The sequence below is a fragment of the Mytilus edulis genome, chromosome 14 (assembly GCF_963676685.1).
Source record: "Mytilus edulis chromosome 14, xbMytEdul2.2, whole genome shotgun sequence".
NCBI classification, from domain to species: Eukaryota; Metazoa; Mollusca; class Bivalvia; order Mytilida; family Mytilidae; genus Mytilus; species Mytilus edulis.
Genome location: NC_092357.1, coordinates 37,968,995 through 37,987,626, shown reverse-complemented (window position 1 = coordinate 37,987,626; position 18,632 = coordinate 37,968,995). Strand labels below are relative to the sequence as shown.

General features: G+C 32.5%; 1 protein-coding gene across 1 annotated transcript in view; it reads right to left on the bottom strand.

Moving 5' to 3' along the window:
* The window catches only part of LOC139504177 (metalloprotease mig-17-like), a 30,826-nt gene extending 12,694 nt beyond the window's left edge, over positions 1-18,132 (bottom strand). Inside the window, exons 1-11 of the mRNA XM_071294241.1 lie at positions 18,003-18,132; positions 16,651-16,727; positions 15,028-15,105; positions 14,057-14,211; positions 11,884-11,924; positions 11,473-11,578; positions 10,183-10,327; positions 6,433-6,484; positions 4,780-4,847; positions 3,568-3,687; positions 1,484-1,535 (exon numbers count right to left, since the gene is read on the bottom strand). Of these exons, the coding sequence (XP_071150342.1) occupies positions 1,484-1,535; positions 3,568-3,687; positions 4,780-4,847; positions 6,433-6,484; positions 10,183-10,327; positions 11,473-11,578; positions 11,884-11,924; positions 14,057-14,211; positions 15,028-15,105; positions 16,651-16,727; positions 18,003-18,132 (1,024 nt within the window). The remainder of the gene's footprint in view (positions 1-1,483; positions 1,536-3,567; positions 3,688-4,779; positions 4,848-6,432; positions 6,485-10,182; positions 10,328-11,472; positions 11,579-11,883; positions 11,925-14,056; positions 14,212-15,027; positions 15,106-16,650; positions 16,728-18,002) is intronic.
* Positions 18,133-18,632: the final 500 nt, after the last annotated feature.

Below are 18,632 nucleotides of genomic sequence, written 5' to 3'. Positions count from 1 at the left end.
GTCATTTGTATGAATTTCTCACAGGGTCCTATGTTAAACTAAGTCCCCCGCTGGCGGCAATCTTGGATGATGGATCGGCTACTAAGTAACAACACTTTGTCAGCACCTCATAAGGAACATTCATGCCATGTTTGGTTTCATTCCATTAAGAGGTTCTCTAGAAGAAATCATTTGTATGCATTTCCCATAGGGTCCTATGTTAAACTAAGTCCCCAGCTGGCAGCCATCTTGAATGATGGATCAGCTACAAAGTAACAACACTTGGTCAGCACTCATAAGGAACATTCATGTCCAAAGTACACGGATGCCCCACTCGCACTATCATTTTCCATGTTCAATGGACCGTGAAAATGGGTTTAAAATATAATTAGGCATTAAAATTAGAAAGATCATATCATAGGGAACATTTGTACCAAGTTGCAAGTTGATTGGACTTCAACTTAATCAAAAACTACCTTGACCAAAAACTTTAACCTGAAACTCGCACTTTCATTTTCTATGTTCAGTGGACCGTGAAATTGGAATAAAAAATTTAATTTGTTTTTAAAATTAGAAAGATCATAACATAAGGAACATATGTACTAAGTTTCAAGTTGATTGGACTTTAGCTTCATCAAAAACTACCTTGACCAAAAACTTTAACCTAAAGCGGAACAGACGGACGAACGAACGAACGGACGGACGGACGGACGGACGAACGAACGGACGGACGGACGAACGAACGGACGGACGGACGAATGAACGGACGGATGGAAAAACGAACGGACAGACGAAAGAACGGACGAACGGACGAACGGACGCACAGACCAGAAAACATAATGCCCCTCTACTATCGTAGGTGGGGCATAAAAATATAATTTGGCATTTAAATTAGAAAGATCATAACCTAAGAAACATGTGTACAAAGTTTCAAGTTAATTGGACTTCAACTAAATCAAATACTACCTTGACCAAATACTTTAACCTGAAACTTGCACTATCATTTTCTATGTTCAGTGGACCGTGAAATTGGGGTCAAAAGTCTAATTAGAAAGATCATATCATAGGAAACATGTGTACTAAGTTTGAAGTTGATTGGACTTCAACTTCACCAAAAACTACCTTGACTAAAAACTTTAACCTGAACGAACGGACGAACGGAATGACGGACGGACGCACAGACCAGAAAACATAATGCCCCTCTACTATCGTAGGTGGGGCATAAAAAGCTTTCCTTCGTGTATAAGGCTGAACCAAATACCCGTTTCCACAATAAAGTGCACAGGTAACTAACAGAAATAATGATCAAAATCGTGTTTACATGATCAAAGAGAAAAGTATAGAAACTTATAGGGTTGAAAAAGCGTTGATCGTACTCACATTTTTAGAATGAAGCGCTTCCGCGCCTCATACAGAATGTACTTTGATCAACACTTTTACACCCCAATGAATTTACAAAAATAAGTTTTCAATTCTTAAATATAACTTTATGCTGAATACTTACCATTGGCTGCTGGTGCATTTGAATCGTAAGTACAAGCTCCATCAACACACCACTAGAAACGTAAGAACATGTTTGTTTTATTAATAAAAATTAGGCATCGAATAAACAAAAAACAAATGGATCCAAATTGGTTTCTAGTTATTAAAACTATCATCTGTTCCTAAATACGATTAACTTTTTGTCATATTTCATATTTCACGTTTAAAGTTGAATTGTCTGAACACATATCAATTGTTTTCCTTGCTTATTCGCGTGTTGAAGTGTTGTAAGATAAACGATAAAACTTGAAATTACTACAATGCAACATTGCTATAATCTTGATTTTAGAAGACATTGTTTAGGAGTCAGATGAAGTCCGACTTCGGATGGAGGTTTTTGCACGCTGTATTTTAGAGCAATTGGTAGTTTAAGGCTGTTTTCTGTTCTTTGGTCGGGTGGTCGCCTCTATGACACAATCCCATTTACACTCCTAATTTTATTACGTATGTTTAATTATGAAATGTTTGTTTAGCCCTGTACTGAAATCATAACGTCTCCGTTTTTCTCAGTATTTTGTTGTCAATGTCCAATATTATTTATACAAACCGCATATTAATATTCAAAAGATGAATACGCGTACGATAAACGTATTACAATGTATCATGACTTTTATAATGTTTTAGTAACCACACATGAGTAACACAATCTGCGAGTTTGATTTGTTCACTAATAGAACAAATGGTGATATACATGAGGGTGTTTATGCATATACAAGAATTACAAATTAATAGATATAAAAAAGTTTAATATTATAAAAATCGTGATAAATGTGGAGTTTAAATATGATTATCAAAACATAAATAGCATAAGAGTAAATAACAAACAGACATGAATGCAGAAATGAAGACACAATTAACACCCTTACAAACATATTAAGGCAATAATGTAATTGATTTCAAAATTGTCTTTACAGCATAACACAAAAAAACACAAACGAACCACTTGAGATATGGAACGTATGAGTATAGAATTAAACGCTGATCTCTTCTTGATAAAGTATGAACATAAGAAATCTTTAACGATAAAACAGGACATCCTACTTTTTATAAATGCATATATTGCACAAATAATTTTGAATACTTGGTTCGTTTTTAAGCCTTATTTACTACATTGGGAATATCTTGTCGGTTGGTTACTTGCTAGTAATAATTAGTATTTTCAATGTTTCGACCAAATGTATTACAAAGTATAGGCTATAGTATTCCAAAGAAGGTTCAGTTTGTAATTCAAACTTTTCATTTTAAAGAGACACTTGCTGTCAGATCCATGTTCACCGATTTGACTCAAATTCTTGTATTATACTTAAAAAGTAAAATCACAAAAAATACTGAACTCAGAGGAAAATCCACCAACCGGAAAGTCCATATTCACATGCCAAAATCAAATGACAAAACACTTAAAAAACAATGTAAATATTCATCCAAATTATAAAACGTCTAAACATAAAAAAATAAAAAAATAATCAACAATTTGCAAGGAATAGGCTCGATAACATGAAGCTTCGTTTCATATGTATTTAAGTCTACACGCCATCTAGTTAACTATCGAAATTACCCCAAAAACAACCGAAGTTCACATAACACGATACAAACATCACACATATATAAATAGATATATGGATATCGTGCAAATGGATTTTTCCATGTATGTTTGATTTCATTTTTCAGTTTTAAACCATAAATTCATTTTCGGTTTTACCTGTATAAGAACGATCGAATCAGACAATCTCGATTGATTTACCTTTGCTTAACTTTCAATGTTGACATTCTGTCCTTTTAATAGCATAACACGCATCAATCATGAATAATCAATCTCTAGCTAAGGGGTTAAACTGAAGTTCACATGAATACGGATTCAATGTGGTGGAATTATTCACTTGCAAATGAACAATTGATCATCGGTGTTTCTTGGCTTATTTTGACAAAATTGAATCATACTGGCTGTTAATAGCGAATTATTATTTCACTTTCAGTAATGATTGAACACAACAAAATCATATTTTTTTATGCATCCCGTAGCAAGTGCCCCTTTAATACGTTACTCACTTTTTTGTTGCCACATTGAGTACCTTCTTCAGCTCCTTCTATTTTACATGATTTAGGATTTAGAGGATCTGTACAGTACATTGTGCCACAAATAGATTTAAAGTCTCCATTATACAGTCCCTGTGATGAAAAATAAATTTTTGACAATTTAATCAAACATTTCTTCAATTATTCAACTTAGTTTGAAAATATGAAAACCACTAGTATATCTCATTATTTTTATCACTTGTCAAATGCGGAAGAAATTTACATAAAGTTTGTAAATAAATATACTGTTATTATAGTATTGAATAATTGTGTCACAGATTACCACGAATATGGTCCAATAGTCGACAGTCCTCGATAATGACCGTTACCAACCTACCTTTTTCTCGTGTGGAATACCTGATGTTATTCTTGTTTTAAATAGGAGTTGCTCATATTCAGTGTGTAGCTTTCTATGCATTGTGTGTGGACCTAATTATCTTGATGTCCCTGTTTCATTTTTTCCACTGTGTTGCAGAGGGACATTCAAACTGATAAATCGAAAATAAACTGACAGCGCCATGACTAAAAGAGAAAAAGACAACCGACAAACAAATTAAAGTACACAAATAACAAAATAGAAAACTAAAGACTACGCAACACGAACCCAACCAAAAACTGAGGTGATCTCAGGTGTTCTGGAAGAATACACAGATTCTGCTCCATATGTGGCACCTGTCGTGTAATTAAAGTTAGTAAAAAACCGGTAACTACAAACTTTAGTCTAATCATATATGTAGGTCACATTCGTTAAAAAAGGAACGGTATTGTAGTTACGACGTTAGGAACAATTCCGCTACCATCTGTAAAGCCTAGATGTCAGTGTTTATTTTCAAAAGTTTTTATATGTAACTAGAACGACAATGATAAACAGTCTTTAATCATAAAATTAATATTTAAAGAATTTAAACATAGAAATTTCAATTCTTGACCTAACAACACATTAACTCACGAATAAGCGTAGTTATTTATCAGGTGTTCACGATATATTAATTCTTGGATTATTCTTGTCTCTTATTACTTTGTACGCAACATTATCAACAACGTCTTGACAGTTAACATTGTTGCATAAAGATAGAGGAATAAATTTATTAGTTAATATTTTACTAGGAAAATCCCAGTTTTTCATTGTTACTTATGTAAAAAATGAAGTTATACACTAATAGTGTTTATTAACATGTAACTCACAATGCAAAGACCAGATCTGTTTCCATACATGCGTTTACACTGGGTGTCTGGATCGTACAGCTGTCCAGCTATTGAAAAATTATGTAAATTAATATAAAGCCAATACAACATAAAGTACACCAGTTTTAGTTCATTACAGCTATTAAAATGAAATATTGTATTATACACCTGCAACGAAAATTACCCCAACAAATTAATACATACAGGTAACGGAAATCATAACTCATAAAAATTTCTATTATATATATCTTGTATGTTTCACTATTTTATGAGACATGAGACATAACGAAAACCGGATTTTTTATACTAACATATGCCTTATTTTTTTCCTGCTGACTGATGACGGTACTAGCTGCATGGTACACACTTTATGCTTAAAAATCAGTTTTGAAATTTTGGTACTCCTTCAAAAACTGGTTGATCTATACGATGCGTATGTGTCTAAACTACCTACCGACATTTTTACCACGTCTTAGATTATGGTAAACCATCATCGTCGTCTGGTATGTTAAGTTCATAACGTGGCATATTCACGAATATTTCGGTTTTGTCGAGCGTACATTCGCATTGCTACACGATTTCCTGTTGTATTTATACATCTAATTCATTTAATATATGATTTTTAGTTTTAACGACCTATATGCATGTGATGATTTTTTTGTTTATTCGGGTTTCTTTAGGACAAAAAATCTAACATGGTTAGAAAATACAAATATTTACACCATTACAAAACGAAATTACATTAGTATTTTTAACTCGGTTGAAAATATACAAAGTAAATCTGAATGTTATATTCTACTTTTTCGAAATTTACATGTGATGAAATTAACATCACAATAAAAACTCTTTGGAACGTTGATACATTCGTGTGACGCACAGTTTGTTATTATAATGGGTGCTTTGGTGTACTGTCGTCAATTTATGGGAGGTATCCGTTGTTAATCTTTCACAGTGGTTTACATTTTGGTATGTACTATTATATTATGTATTTATGTACTGAGTCTTCTTGTGATTATTTCTACGGTATATATTCGGTACGTTCTGTTAAAATGTATTGTTATCATTGCAATTTAAGTGGGAGGTTTGGCTAGCAATAAATCTATTTTCAATTCACCGTTTTTTCTAAAATGTCCTGTGCCAATCAGGAATATTGCGTTTAATTTTGTAGTAGTTCAGTGCTTCTGTTGTACCGTAGTTTTCTCTTATAGTTGATATGTGTTCCTCACGTTTGGTTTGATACCGGATTTGGTTTCGCCTAATCGATTTGTGACTTTTGATTAACAGTATACTAATGTTGCCTTTGATTGATCGATACTATGAGACCCTTTTGATATGAGCGTCACTGATGAGTCTTATGTAGACGAAACGCGCGTCTGTCATACTTAATTATAATCCTGGTACCTTTGATAACTAATTATAAGAAGACACGTAAAAAATGTATGTCGTGTAAGATATATATATACAAATTGGTCTGATTTTATCAATGTGACATATCCACTGGGTCTGGATTCGGATAGCGGCTGCGAATGCAACATAGGAGACGTCTAACACTTAAGCTCATAGTTCTTTCTGTTTACTTATGTATTTAAGTTAACTAATATACTTGCACACCATTTGTCTTTTAGAAAAAACATACAAAAACACGAAACATACCGTTTGAAACTGGCGCATTAACATCATACGTACATTCACCATATCCACACCACTAAAATAGAAAACACTTATCTTATTAGAGTTAACGACTCGAGACGGAATAGTGCGTCCTTGAAAATGTTCTAAGATCATGACTTTTAGCATATTTTTTTTTATTATTGGTATCTGTACTTGTACTTATAAACATTCGTTTAAATGAAACAAATAGCCATTCAAGATGTGTATCAGCTCACAAACTAGAATGATCTCTACCTTATACTAGTACTATCACTTTAAATGTTGTACAGTTCGTTTTTATTTGACTTTGTTAAATAAAGACAACTGTAGCATACCGCTTTTCGAAAGTCATAATTCGATTGAGAGAAAACAAATCCGTGTAAATAGCTTAAAATTTAATGCGCCATACACGCGTTTCGATTTCAGTAGACTCATCAGTGACGCTCAGACAAAAAATAGTAAGAAAACCAAACAAGTACAAAGTTCCAAAAAGTTGTGCTAAATATGGCTATGCCTTGGATCAGAAAATCTTTAGAATAATTCATACTTTTAATTTATAAAAGTGACCATATAATTAATAGTTATCATGTTCATGGCAACACCGAAGTGCTGACTAACTACAGAATTACTACGAACACGTAAAACAACATAGAACAACACATAAAACAACACAACAAAACCACGTATTGTCTTAAACATGTTAAACACTACTTAGCTTGTTTTGCTTTTTTCAGGTTATTTTTCTGGTGCTAACAATTTTTCATTTTCTTTTCAATAAAGTTTTGTCGACCGTACTCTGCGGATGGAATTTCATTAAAAGTAATACATGCTTTTTACTTTTTAGCATCCCAAAACATAAATGATTACTTTTATGAATTTGGCTATGTGGTGGGTCCGATTGCATTTAAAGTGTATGTTTTGTGAATTATACTCTTCGACGCGTTTTGATGAGTTTTTCAAAAACAGAAGAATGAGAGATCACGTCTCGTCATTGTCTTCATATGGACATATGCCCCACCGTTGAGGGAGAGGTTGACATATTCAGGAATGTGTGTATGTGTGGGTACTTTTTCTGCTGAATCATTAAAAAGAATACAAAAAATTCTGTTTTTCTTGATTTTCTGTGTTTAAGAAAGCATAGCGGATGGGGGCATTTTGTGAAGGCCAGTTTTTATTGGTTGAGAAAACCAGAGTGCCCGGGGAAAACCACCGACTTTGGATATGTAATCTGCCATCCGTAGTTAATTATGATCGAAGTTTAGTGCACCCGCACGAGCGTGTTTCGAACGCACAACTTCAGTGTTTCATGGCTAGTGATTACAGTAGTAACTACTAGAACCATTCGACCACCGAAGCCCCTTGGATGCAAAATCAAAAGGGATATATATAGCAATATAACAAATGATATATGGCAAGACATTCTTCATTTAGGAATTTGTTTAACTCCAGATGTCTTGTTTTAACTATACATTTAGTAATATAAATATTGCCGTGTAAGATTTGCACCTGCACTATAGTATGCTACCTTTTGAATATCATATTTAAAAGACTTATGAAAAATTTGTATTATTTAAACTGCAAATACCATGTAACGTTGTGTTTTTAAAATTATTTTGTATTAGTCACTAAGTTGTAAGACTGAGTGAGACGGTAAATTTGTAATTTTCCGTAAAAGACTGAACAGTTTATGTTCAGTCATGTTCAGTTCAGTAAATTTCGACTTATACAAAGCGGTACATTCAGTGCTATTCAGACAACTTGCTTGCAGTTAAGTAAGTTATATTCAGTCCATGTTCAGACTGTTTTATATACATATACATGTATCAGGTATATTACAATGGTGAATTGAATTATTCACTTTTATCTTTCACTTTATCTTTGATCTGAAACCTAAGAATTTATATTCGGGGGAACGAAAATATTGCTAGAATTTTTTTTCTTACCTTCTTATTGCCACACAAAGTTCTATCCCATGCTATTGTTGATTTACAGTTTTTTGAATTCGGATCCTTACAATACATCTGATTACAAATTGACGTATACTTTCCTTTAAAGAGACTCTAAAAGAATCAAAGAAAAAGAGGAGTTTTATTTTAGTGTTTCTGATGTAGTGAAAACCATGTAATATTACTGAAACTGATTACGTTTAATATCAATGAATTATTTTGGCATTGTAAAAGTTCAATGTAGAATTACAAAAACATTAAAAAAATATGAATATACTCTGTTTGAGTTGACACAATCTATCAAAATACATATATTTTCATTGACGCAACATTTTTGTCAACACACAACTTGAAAACAATCATGAAACCCTATATATGTATATGTTCTCATCGAGCATCATTGAATATATGCACCTCGCCAAAAGTTAAGCAACACCTGATAATTTTCCAGAATAGTTTTTTACTGATTTCATAACTTATCGAATTATTGATACAATGAACTTGATTTGTGTTTTATAAGAAAACATATAGAATATTAATTGAAAAGTGAAAGTTTTGTCTGTTTTCATGATTGAACTTTTGACTGTTTCATTTTGGGCAAATGGTTATAAAATGGCAAAATAAAATACAAGATAAAGTTTCAACTTTAACTGAAGTTTTTATAATGTTTGCTCTGCACTATACACACTATTCTTTCCAAATTCGAGAATGACAATTTGTGAATAAAATAAAGTACAATTTAGGTTTGTAGCGATTGTATCCTCCACGCTTCGGAAAAATTCAGCCACACGTCGTCTCGTGCTTTGACCTAACTGCGTAATGTTCTCACAGAAATTCTTTGCCATTCATCAATCAACGCTGCTCGTAATTCCTGTAAATTCGTACCAGCTGGAACCCTCTTGTTGACTTTTCGAGTAATATTATCTCAAACATGCTAAATGGAAACCATATCCGGTGGTTGGGTGGCCAAGGAATCGTGTCAATGGCCTCCTGACGGAAGATATCGGATACAATGCGTATTCCGTGTGGTCTAGCGTTACCGTCCATGAATATTGGTCTAGTTGCAAGATTGTTATTGTCAAAGTGTGGCACAACGATATCTAGGATAATTTTATCGCGATATTTTTAACCTGTTATAGTCCCATCCAGACCATAAAGGTCAATTTTTCATTCGAATACAAAGCATCTCCAAACTGGCAAACCCCTCAACCAAACGCTGTAGTTACAAGGATGTGATGTTTCTTGTATGCTGTATCCCGAGGACGCCATACGCGCATGTGCCCATTAATATGATGTACAATGTAGGAGGAATATGCACTCGTCATACCAATGGACTTGACGGCATTGTCTCAAAGTCCAATTGCGGTGATCACGTGACCACTGCTGTCGAGCCTGACGGTGCCTACGAGTCAGCAATTGTATTTTGGCTGGTCTACAGGCACGTAGGTTGGCACAATTGAGTCTGCGGTTAACAGTTACATTTCGTTGCACTACACTTGGAAGGAAAAAAACGTGTTTGTAGCTTTCGAAACCCGTTTTTTAATGTTCCTAGGATTTTTACCAGTCGATTAACAATAGTTTAACAAAATATATAGAAACTAAGCAGTACAAATTTAATTGTAAAACAAAAATAAGAAGCAAAAACATTTAGGTGTTGCTTACCTTTTGGAGAGGTGTATACATTTATTGCAGACATGCTCATCTTATAGAGTTAATGATTTTATAATCATATAGCAATTGCAGTGATGCAATTTAATGGTTTATTCAAACATTTAGTATATTTGCCCTCTTTTGTACAGAATATTACCTTGTATAAATATGAACTGTTCCCGTACGTATGTTTACACTGCGTATCTGCATTATATTCCAGTCCAGCATACATTTTGTCATACATCGACAAAGCAGTAGGATCAATGTTCGGGGCTACGTTTTTCAAACAGTTTTTGTTTGAACTAAAATTCATTCAAAAAATAAATATGAAATTTTTAAATATAAACAAAATATGAATTTGTTGATCATGTTCACAAGGGTACGTTATGCTTAATTTGCCTATTTCAGTCTGATATGTTTACATGATGTGTTTTCTTTTATTTAGTTATATAATTTATTTTCCAAAAATTTTAGAGTTAATCATGTTAATGATGACCCTATTTAACCATTAGCTCATAACTGCTATGTGTGTACTATTGACTGTTTCATTTTTATAATAGAAAAATTACTATCGAATTGTATTCGTGACAAAAATTAACTGAGACAAAATATAAAGATATAAAATAGTAAGATTCGACTACTCATATTCTTTAATAGCATGTACTTACAAATCTAAACTGTCTAACTTTGAAGTAAAGTAATGTGTAGAACAGATTGAAAATATCCAAAGATTTTTTGCTGTGGCACCCAAGTGAATTTTGCCGACTGCAGACATTACGAAACCGTCATCTCCATTGCAATTGTTACCTTCGCTATCGTGGTGTGCACTTAAACTAGAGTACAAAGTATATTATTTGATAGGAAGGTTACCAAATTTTGACTGTGTTTGACACAATTGAATACATTTTGCACGTTATATAAACATAAAGCTTGATATTGAAATCAATAACAACTTGTGTGCACTTTTTAAAAAATGAAAAAAACTAAGCGCTGCGATAATTTTTGTCACATTATTTTTTTAAGCTGTTGAATTGTAGGTTTTGATCTGAAAAAGCATAAAACAACTCAAATAAATCAAATAACGGGTATAAATTTGTATTGCAGTTCATACATTTTTAGAAAGTCTATTGTTTGATGATGAACTCGTTGCTGGTTGTTGTGTTATAGGGAAATACCATAATGTTAAATGGAAAGGAAATGTAGCACATATTTAACATGCACTGTATGATGACTCTATGTACTGTTGAGTTGCTATCTCATTGAAGTATACCCCATACCTCATTTGTTTATGCAAAATGTACGTGTTAACAATTGAAACAGTATTTTAAATGATATTGGTAACAGTTTGAAGAACTGGGGTAAGATATCTGCTTCAAAGAATACTTGTAAATTGTGGTTGGTAATTTACAAGAAGTAGAAATATACCATTATGACTTTATTTGGTTACCTGTGTCCAAGTTCATGAGACGCTGTTAACATTACATTGTAATCAAAATTATCTTCAATTATGGATTGGCCTGACTCGCTACAAACTCCTCCTACATAGGCAAGACCTATTGAAATTCAAGAACAAAAATTGTGTTACAACCAATGACTCTTCAAAGTAATGATGTAATGATTGAAACAAAAATAGTCTTTCTCTTAAAAAATATAATAGTGGAGATCAACATTGAATCCTTTAAAAATATTAATCATGCTTTAATTTGATTATCATTTTGATCTAATGTGCGTTCATAAAACAATAAATTATAATAGATGTGACTTGCATTATAATTTAATTGTTTTTTTTTCTTTATCTTTGTCTATATCTTGACGTGGTATTAGCTTTTGGATATATATGTTTTATATTGATACTTACCAATCACACTGTGGGAGCCATTTTTTGTAAGCAGATCATATCTGAAATATTCAAAATGTATATCAATTTGAACTTCACTATCAAGGATGCAACTTCGTTTACAAATTTTCAAATAAATGAAATAAATGAAACGATATGGTACAATACCATGAATACCCTTTGATACATTAGTTTATCCATTAAGAGTCAAATAGAGATTTAAATCTTTATTCATGCGTTGTGTCCCCTTTACTATGTACAAAAACTACGAATACTATTCATCGAGTTTCAGTGTCTTTTGTGTCATGTTTTCATTATGACAATTTGATTCGATATTTGTTTAACAATCATGATATACAAAGTATATTAGTCATGTATATATGTATATATTTGTTTTAAAAAAGGGAAGGAAAGAAAAGGGTACATTTTTATTAATTTATAAATGATGTTAATCACACATCAAGTTAGACGAGATCTTCTTCGTCAATATGCAGTTGTCAACTTTCGAAAAGGAATCATATTGGTTGTGCATGTGGATCAGGAATCTGATTACCCATTCGGAAAACCTGAGTTCAACCCCAGTTTTTGGTGGGGTTCGTGTTTTTAGTCTTTAGTTTTCTATGTTGTTTTTTGTGTACTTTTGTCTGTCTGTTTGTCTTTTTTTAGCCATGGCGTTGTCAATTTCTTAGGAAGAAAAATAAGAAGTTAGCAATATCCTTTAACTCTACTTTCCGCTTTATAGATGACGTTCTTTCACTAAACAATTCAAAATTTGTTGACTATGTGGAACGCATCTATCCCATCGAATTGGAGATAAAGGATACTACAGATACAGTTAAGTCGGCTTCATATCTTGACTTACATCTAGAAATTGACAATGAGGGTCGGTTGAAAACAAAACTTTACGACAACAGAGATGATTTCAGCTTTCCAATTGTGAACTTTTCATTTCTAAGTAGCAACATTCCAGCAGCACCTGCATACGGGGTATATATCTCCCAATTGATACGATATTCCCGTGCTTGCATTTCATATCATGATTTTCTTGATAGAGGGTTACTGCTCACAAGGAAGCTATTAAATCAAGAGTTCCAAATGGTGAAGTTGCAATCATCCCTTCGTAAATTTTACGGACGCCATCACGAGTTGGTTGACCGTTATGGAATAACCGTTTCACAAATGATATCGGATACGTTCCGTACGTCGTAACTACAATCCCCTTCCCTTTCATGAATATGACCTACCGAATTAGACTACTTACCGGATTTGTAATCACATAAGCAACACGACGGGTGTCACATTTGGAGCAGGATCTGCTTACCCTTCCAGAGCACCTGAGATCACCCCTAGTTTTTGGTGGGGTTCGTGTTGTTTATTCTTTAGTTTTCTATGTTGTGTCATGTGTACTATTGTTTTTCTGTTTGTCTTTTTCATTTTTAGCCATAGCGTTGTCAGTTTGTTTTAGATTTATGAGTTTGACTGTCCCTTTGGTATCTTTCGTCCCTCTTTTATTTTCGATCTATGAGTTTGACTGTCCGTCTGACATCTCTTGATTCTCTTTTTTCACCTGTTTAAATTGTTTTATACTTGTTTTTTTTAAGTCATTTATAGCTTGCTATTCTGTGTAAGTCAATGATTCATGTTGAAGGCGGTACTTTGACCAATAATAGTTTACTTTTACACGTTGTAACTTGAATGGAGAGATTTCTGATTGGCACTCAAATTCCTTCTGTTTATTTTTATGTCAAAACCTGAATGTAAGCAATTAAAAAGTAAATTAATTAAGTCAAGTCTAGAGGGTTTTGTAAATAACTTTCCTTTGGTTTAAAATGAAAGTATATCCGCTATCTTGTGTATATGTGTATTTGTAAAGCTCTTTTATATATCAATACCATATGTTAGGACTTAACTACAACTGCACTAAACTCGGGGTTTTGAAGACATTGTTGTATTTTTATATAAGACTACTAGTATTGAATTTATATTTTTAAATAGCGGATGTGGCTGAATGTACATGAGGCCAAGCGATTGGTAGATAAGGTGTGATGTCAATGTCGTTGAGGGACGGAATTTATTAGTATAAAAATCTATTTTTGATACTGTTGGATGTAATTTTCAGACTGAAATTAAAATATTCTTTATGAATATTTTCTATCTTATATTCTAATGTATTACTATTTACGAAGTACTGTACCTTGTAAACAGCATTGCATGGTCATGTACAGGCAAACTGGAAAATTTTGCCTTTACCCATGCTTTAAACTTGCCTAAACTAATCTTGGCAATTAAAGTATTTCTAGGAGTATCTATTTTACGAACTGTTTCTGTCCAAAATGAATCTGTAGTGGTCTGCAAAATAAAACAATGATTCGAAATCAATTGCTGAGTTAAGCCTTTTTCTACTGAGTTTTGTAGTTCGTTCTTATGTTGCACTGTTATTCCATTATCCCAGGTTAGGGGAGGGTTGGGATCCCGCTAACATGTTTAACCCCGCCACATTATTTATGTATGTGCCTGTCCCAAGTCAGGAGCCTGCAATTCAGTGGTTGTCGTTTGTTTATGTGTTACATATTTGATGTTCGTTCATTTTCTTTTTATACACATAAGGCCGTTAGTTTTCTCGTTTGAATTGTTTTACATTGTCATGTCGGGGCCTTCTATAGCTGACTATGCGGTATGGGCTTTGCTCATTGTTGAAGGCCGTACGGTGACCTATAGTTGTTAATGTATGTGTCATTTTGGTCTCTTGTGGACAGTTGGCTCATTGGCAATCATACCACATCTTCTTTTATATATCAGTTGATATTCAACTGACAACTACAGTACTGTTTATATCGTTGTAAGGTGAGCATTTAACATTCGACAGGAAAATTGATTTCACTTGCAATTTATGTTTGAACAGGTTGATGTAATGAAAAGATTGGAAAAGTATATAAATGGAATATTAACATATTATAATTATCTAAATTCATATAACCTTAAAAATCATGGATAAGATTAACAGATGTCATTGGTTAATATTTGAAAAACAATGATTTATTTATTGTAAAGTGCACAATCATCAACATGAAATAAACCCGTGCAATTGTCTTCAAAAAAATATTATTATTGTCCTATGAAAAAAAAAGGAACAGTTATGCTTAAAAATAATAATTTGTGCTTTACCTTAGATATAATCAATGATGCAAATACAATTGATATAGTGTAAGACGATGTCTGTATATTTTTGTAAACTGCATCCATCTAAACAATAAAATAAAACTTCTTGATTATTATACGCTTCTAATAAAAAGCTTCAAATATTAGTCTATAAGTATAACATGTATTTCAAAATACGTGTAAGCCGCTACCAAATATTTGTTTACCGCGATAAGTTTTAACGGTAACAGAAGAATAATATTTACCAATTTAAAATTCTTTTTATTATTATGTGTTATATTAAGTAGTATTATAGACTTGTATATGACATGTATGATATGTTGTCGTTCCAGTAAGACGTATATCTAGCTATTGAACCAGATTTAATCCACCATTTTCCTTATAACATAATGCCTGCACCAAGACAATAATATGACAGTTGTTATCCATTCGATTGGTGCGATCGAGCTTTTGGTTTAGCCATTTACCTAGGAACTTTCCGTTTAGAAGTTTTCTCGGCGTTTGGTAGCTTTGTTATGTCACTTTTTTCCATAATCATTGACTTTACAAGAAATTAAACATCTTACATTGTATAATAATAATATAAGTATTATATTGCTCTCTTTTATGCAAACCAAAGGACTCCTACGTCGTCCACCTGTTCTTGCTCCTTTTCGATACTTTAGTTTATGTTTGTAATGTTTATTTGTTGTCTTAAAGGTTTGATAATTTGCATTGGGAAACTACCTTAACGTTGCATTTATTAACCGAGATATTTAATGCATATTTAATTTTTAGATATATACGTTTCTTGCAATCTATCAAACTCAATTGTATCAAATAATGTACATACCCCATTTATAACGAATGCGTAATACTGACGAATGGATGCTATCGCTTCTTTTTCTTTTTCTATAACTGTTGTCTTTGTCGTTTGTGTGTACCAGCTTATGGTGACATATATGTATAAATGATTAACCACAGCCTTGCCTTCTACATTCAGTGTCGAACAATGAATGAACTGCGAATAGTATTCTTTCTTACAAATTTTGTGGAGTTTGTGGGTACCGAGTTCAACAAAGTACATGTTTTTCAAATAATTATACGAGACTTCGGCAAAACAACGTAATCAAACTTCCAACAACAACTAAGATTGGAATTTACAAAAACAAACGCATCTGCAAAACATCATGCACATGGTTTCTATGTTCTTCAAGACATCCACATATGATTAAAGCGTACTTTAGAAAATGTATTCTATTAGCATTATACTACATATTTTTCAATTATACACACAACAACAACAAAGTAATTATAATTAAGTTAAGTTCTACTAAAACAAAATCACGAAAAAACACAGCTTAAAGTATTGCTCCATTCGAATAACACAATGTGACCAAAAGATAAAGATACCAACTGGAAATACACACCTCATGACCTGAAGAAATTTGGCATTGTCATGGATAAAAAAAGAACTTGACGAAACGTCTCTTAAAACTATTAAAATGTTTTGCATTCATCGCCTTTTCTTTTCCAGTGATGTTAAAAGTCAATTTGTTTATTATTTAAAACATAATGTTAAAAAATAAGCACATAAAATGTATTTGCTTTTTGATAAACTCACAATTTATAGATCTCATAATCACACACCATCAGCAGCTCTACTTGATAATTTCCAGAAGCTCGTCGGTGTCGGCTGTTGTTATGTGTATTCATTTGTACACTGTCTGAAATTTTAATTATCTTTTATACGTCCTTATATACTAACACTATGTAATAAACGCTGTTTCATTGTTTGATATTTGAGTTCAATGAGATAGTAAGATTGATTTACTGTTTTGTTCACGGAATTCCGAAATAAACCAAAGAAATAAAATTTTCATTTGATAAAATGTTGCTGTAAATTTGCACGTCATTGATCATGTTGATGTTCTTAATCATGAATTATATCCTAATTCTATCCCATTTTTTTGAATTTTTTAAAAGTTCATATGTGACGTCACTTTGTGCGTCGATCTATTCGGCTAACTCGTCTGTGACTCTTTATGTGCTGGTTTATGTTGATTTATGTATTAGTTTTTATTCTGTAGTTAGTCATCATTTCGGTGTTATCATGTATATCTATTATATAGTAATTTTTTTTTAAATTTACTGTTTGCAAAAGTATTAATTATTCTAAATACTAAGGATGTTCTTATCCCAGGCAGAAAACCTTAGCCGTATTAGCGACAATTTTTGTGGAACTTTTGGTCCTCAATGCTCTTCAATTTGTACTTGTTTTGGATTTCGAACTGTTTTGATCTGAGCGTCACTGGTTAGTCTTGTGTAGACGAAACGTGCGTCTGGCGAAATAAATTATGGACTTGGTACCTTTTGATAGCTATTATGTGTGTGTTTCTCTGTCCTATACGTTTTCATATTTATTTGTATTGTACTCCTGTCATGAGTGTTGTCATTTTAATGTAATATTTAACATTGTCATCAAAGCGGGAGGTTTGGCTAGCCACAAAACCAGGTTCAACCCACCATTTGTTTCTTAAAATGTCCTGTACCAAGTCAGGAAAATCGTCATTGTAATATCATAGTTTGTTTCTGTGTGTATTACCTTTTTGTGCTGTGTTTCCGTTGTGTCATAGTTCTCCTCTTATATTTGATGTGATTCCTTCAGTTTTAGTTTGTAATCTAGAATTGTATTTTTTTTATGAATTTCGAACAGCGGTATACTACTATTACCTTTATGTAAACAAGTTTCAATGTACAGCCAAAGTCTGTTATATTTTTAAGCAGTACAACATACTACAGAAAAAAGCAAGAAAATATAGCAACCAAACATCATATTCAGAAGAGTGACATACTTCATAAAAACAAAATAGACAAAAAGAAGACCTAAATACAAATTGAACATAAACAAACCCAACAGAAACGCAAGGTGTTATTGAAGGTCATTCAAGTCAGTTTTTTCTTCCAGTACCTACCAGGATTTAACAGAAAATAATACTTACCGTCAAAATTTTCAAAAGCATCATATAACATTGGTTTGCCTGTCTGTTTAATAATTTCAAATTTTCGCAATTCTTTGTCCTTGTGTGGTCCTTTGGTATCAGCTGTTTGTAAAAAAATACCCTTCTCCATCTCGAAAATATGATCCAAACTGACAGATATAAGTACAAAACACACGAATCAAAAGGTTATAAATTCATTAAAGAAATTATAAAGATGATCTTATTTGTAACTAGATGATAAAGTTCTTCAACATTTTAGGAGACTTCGAAAATTCAAAAGACCTTAGTTTAACACTTTGTTGTATTGACCTATTCTCACATTAAATACAAGATACAAATGTAAGATTAGCGTGGATGATTTAAATCACAAATAACTTCCTTGTTGATCATTTACAGTTGGTCTTTTTTGTACAATATTAAACGTTTCTGACACATTCACTTATATGTAGTCAGCACAATATGTAAAACAAGTTTCAGCATATTGCTTTTCCTTTAATTTTCTAAAACAGGAACCTCATTAACGACTGATGTAATGGTCCTATACCAAACGGTATAACAAAAATTCAGATTGCACATATGCTAACTTCTATTTTGTAAGTAGCAGGAAAACTCTCTACCTTATCTATTATA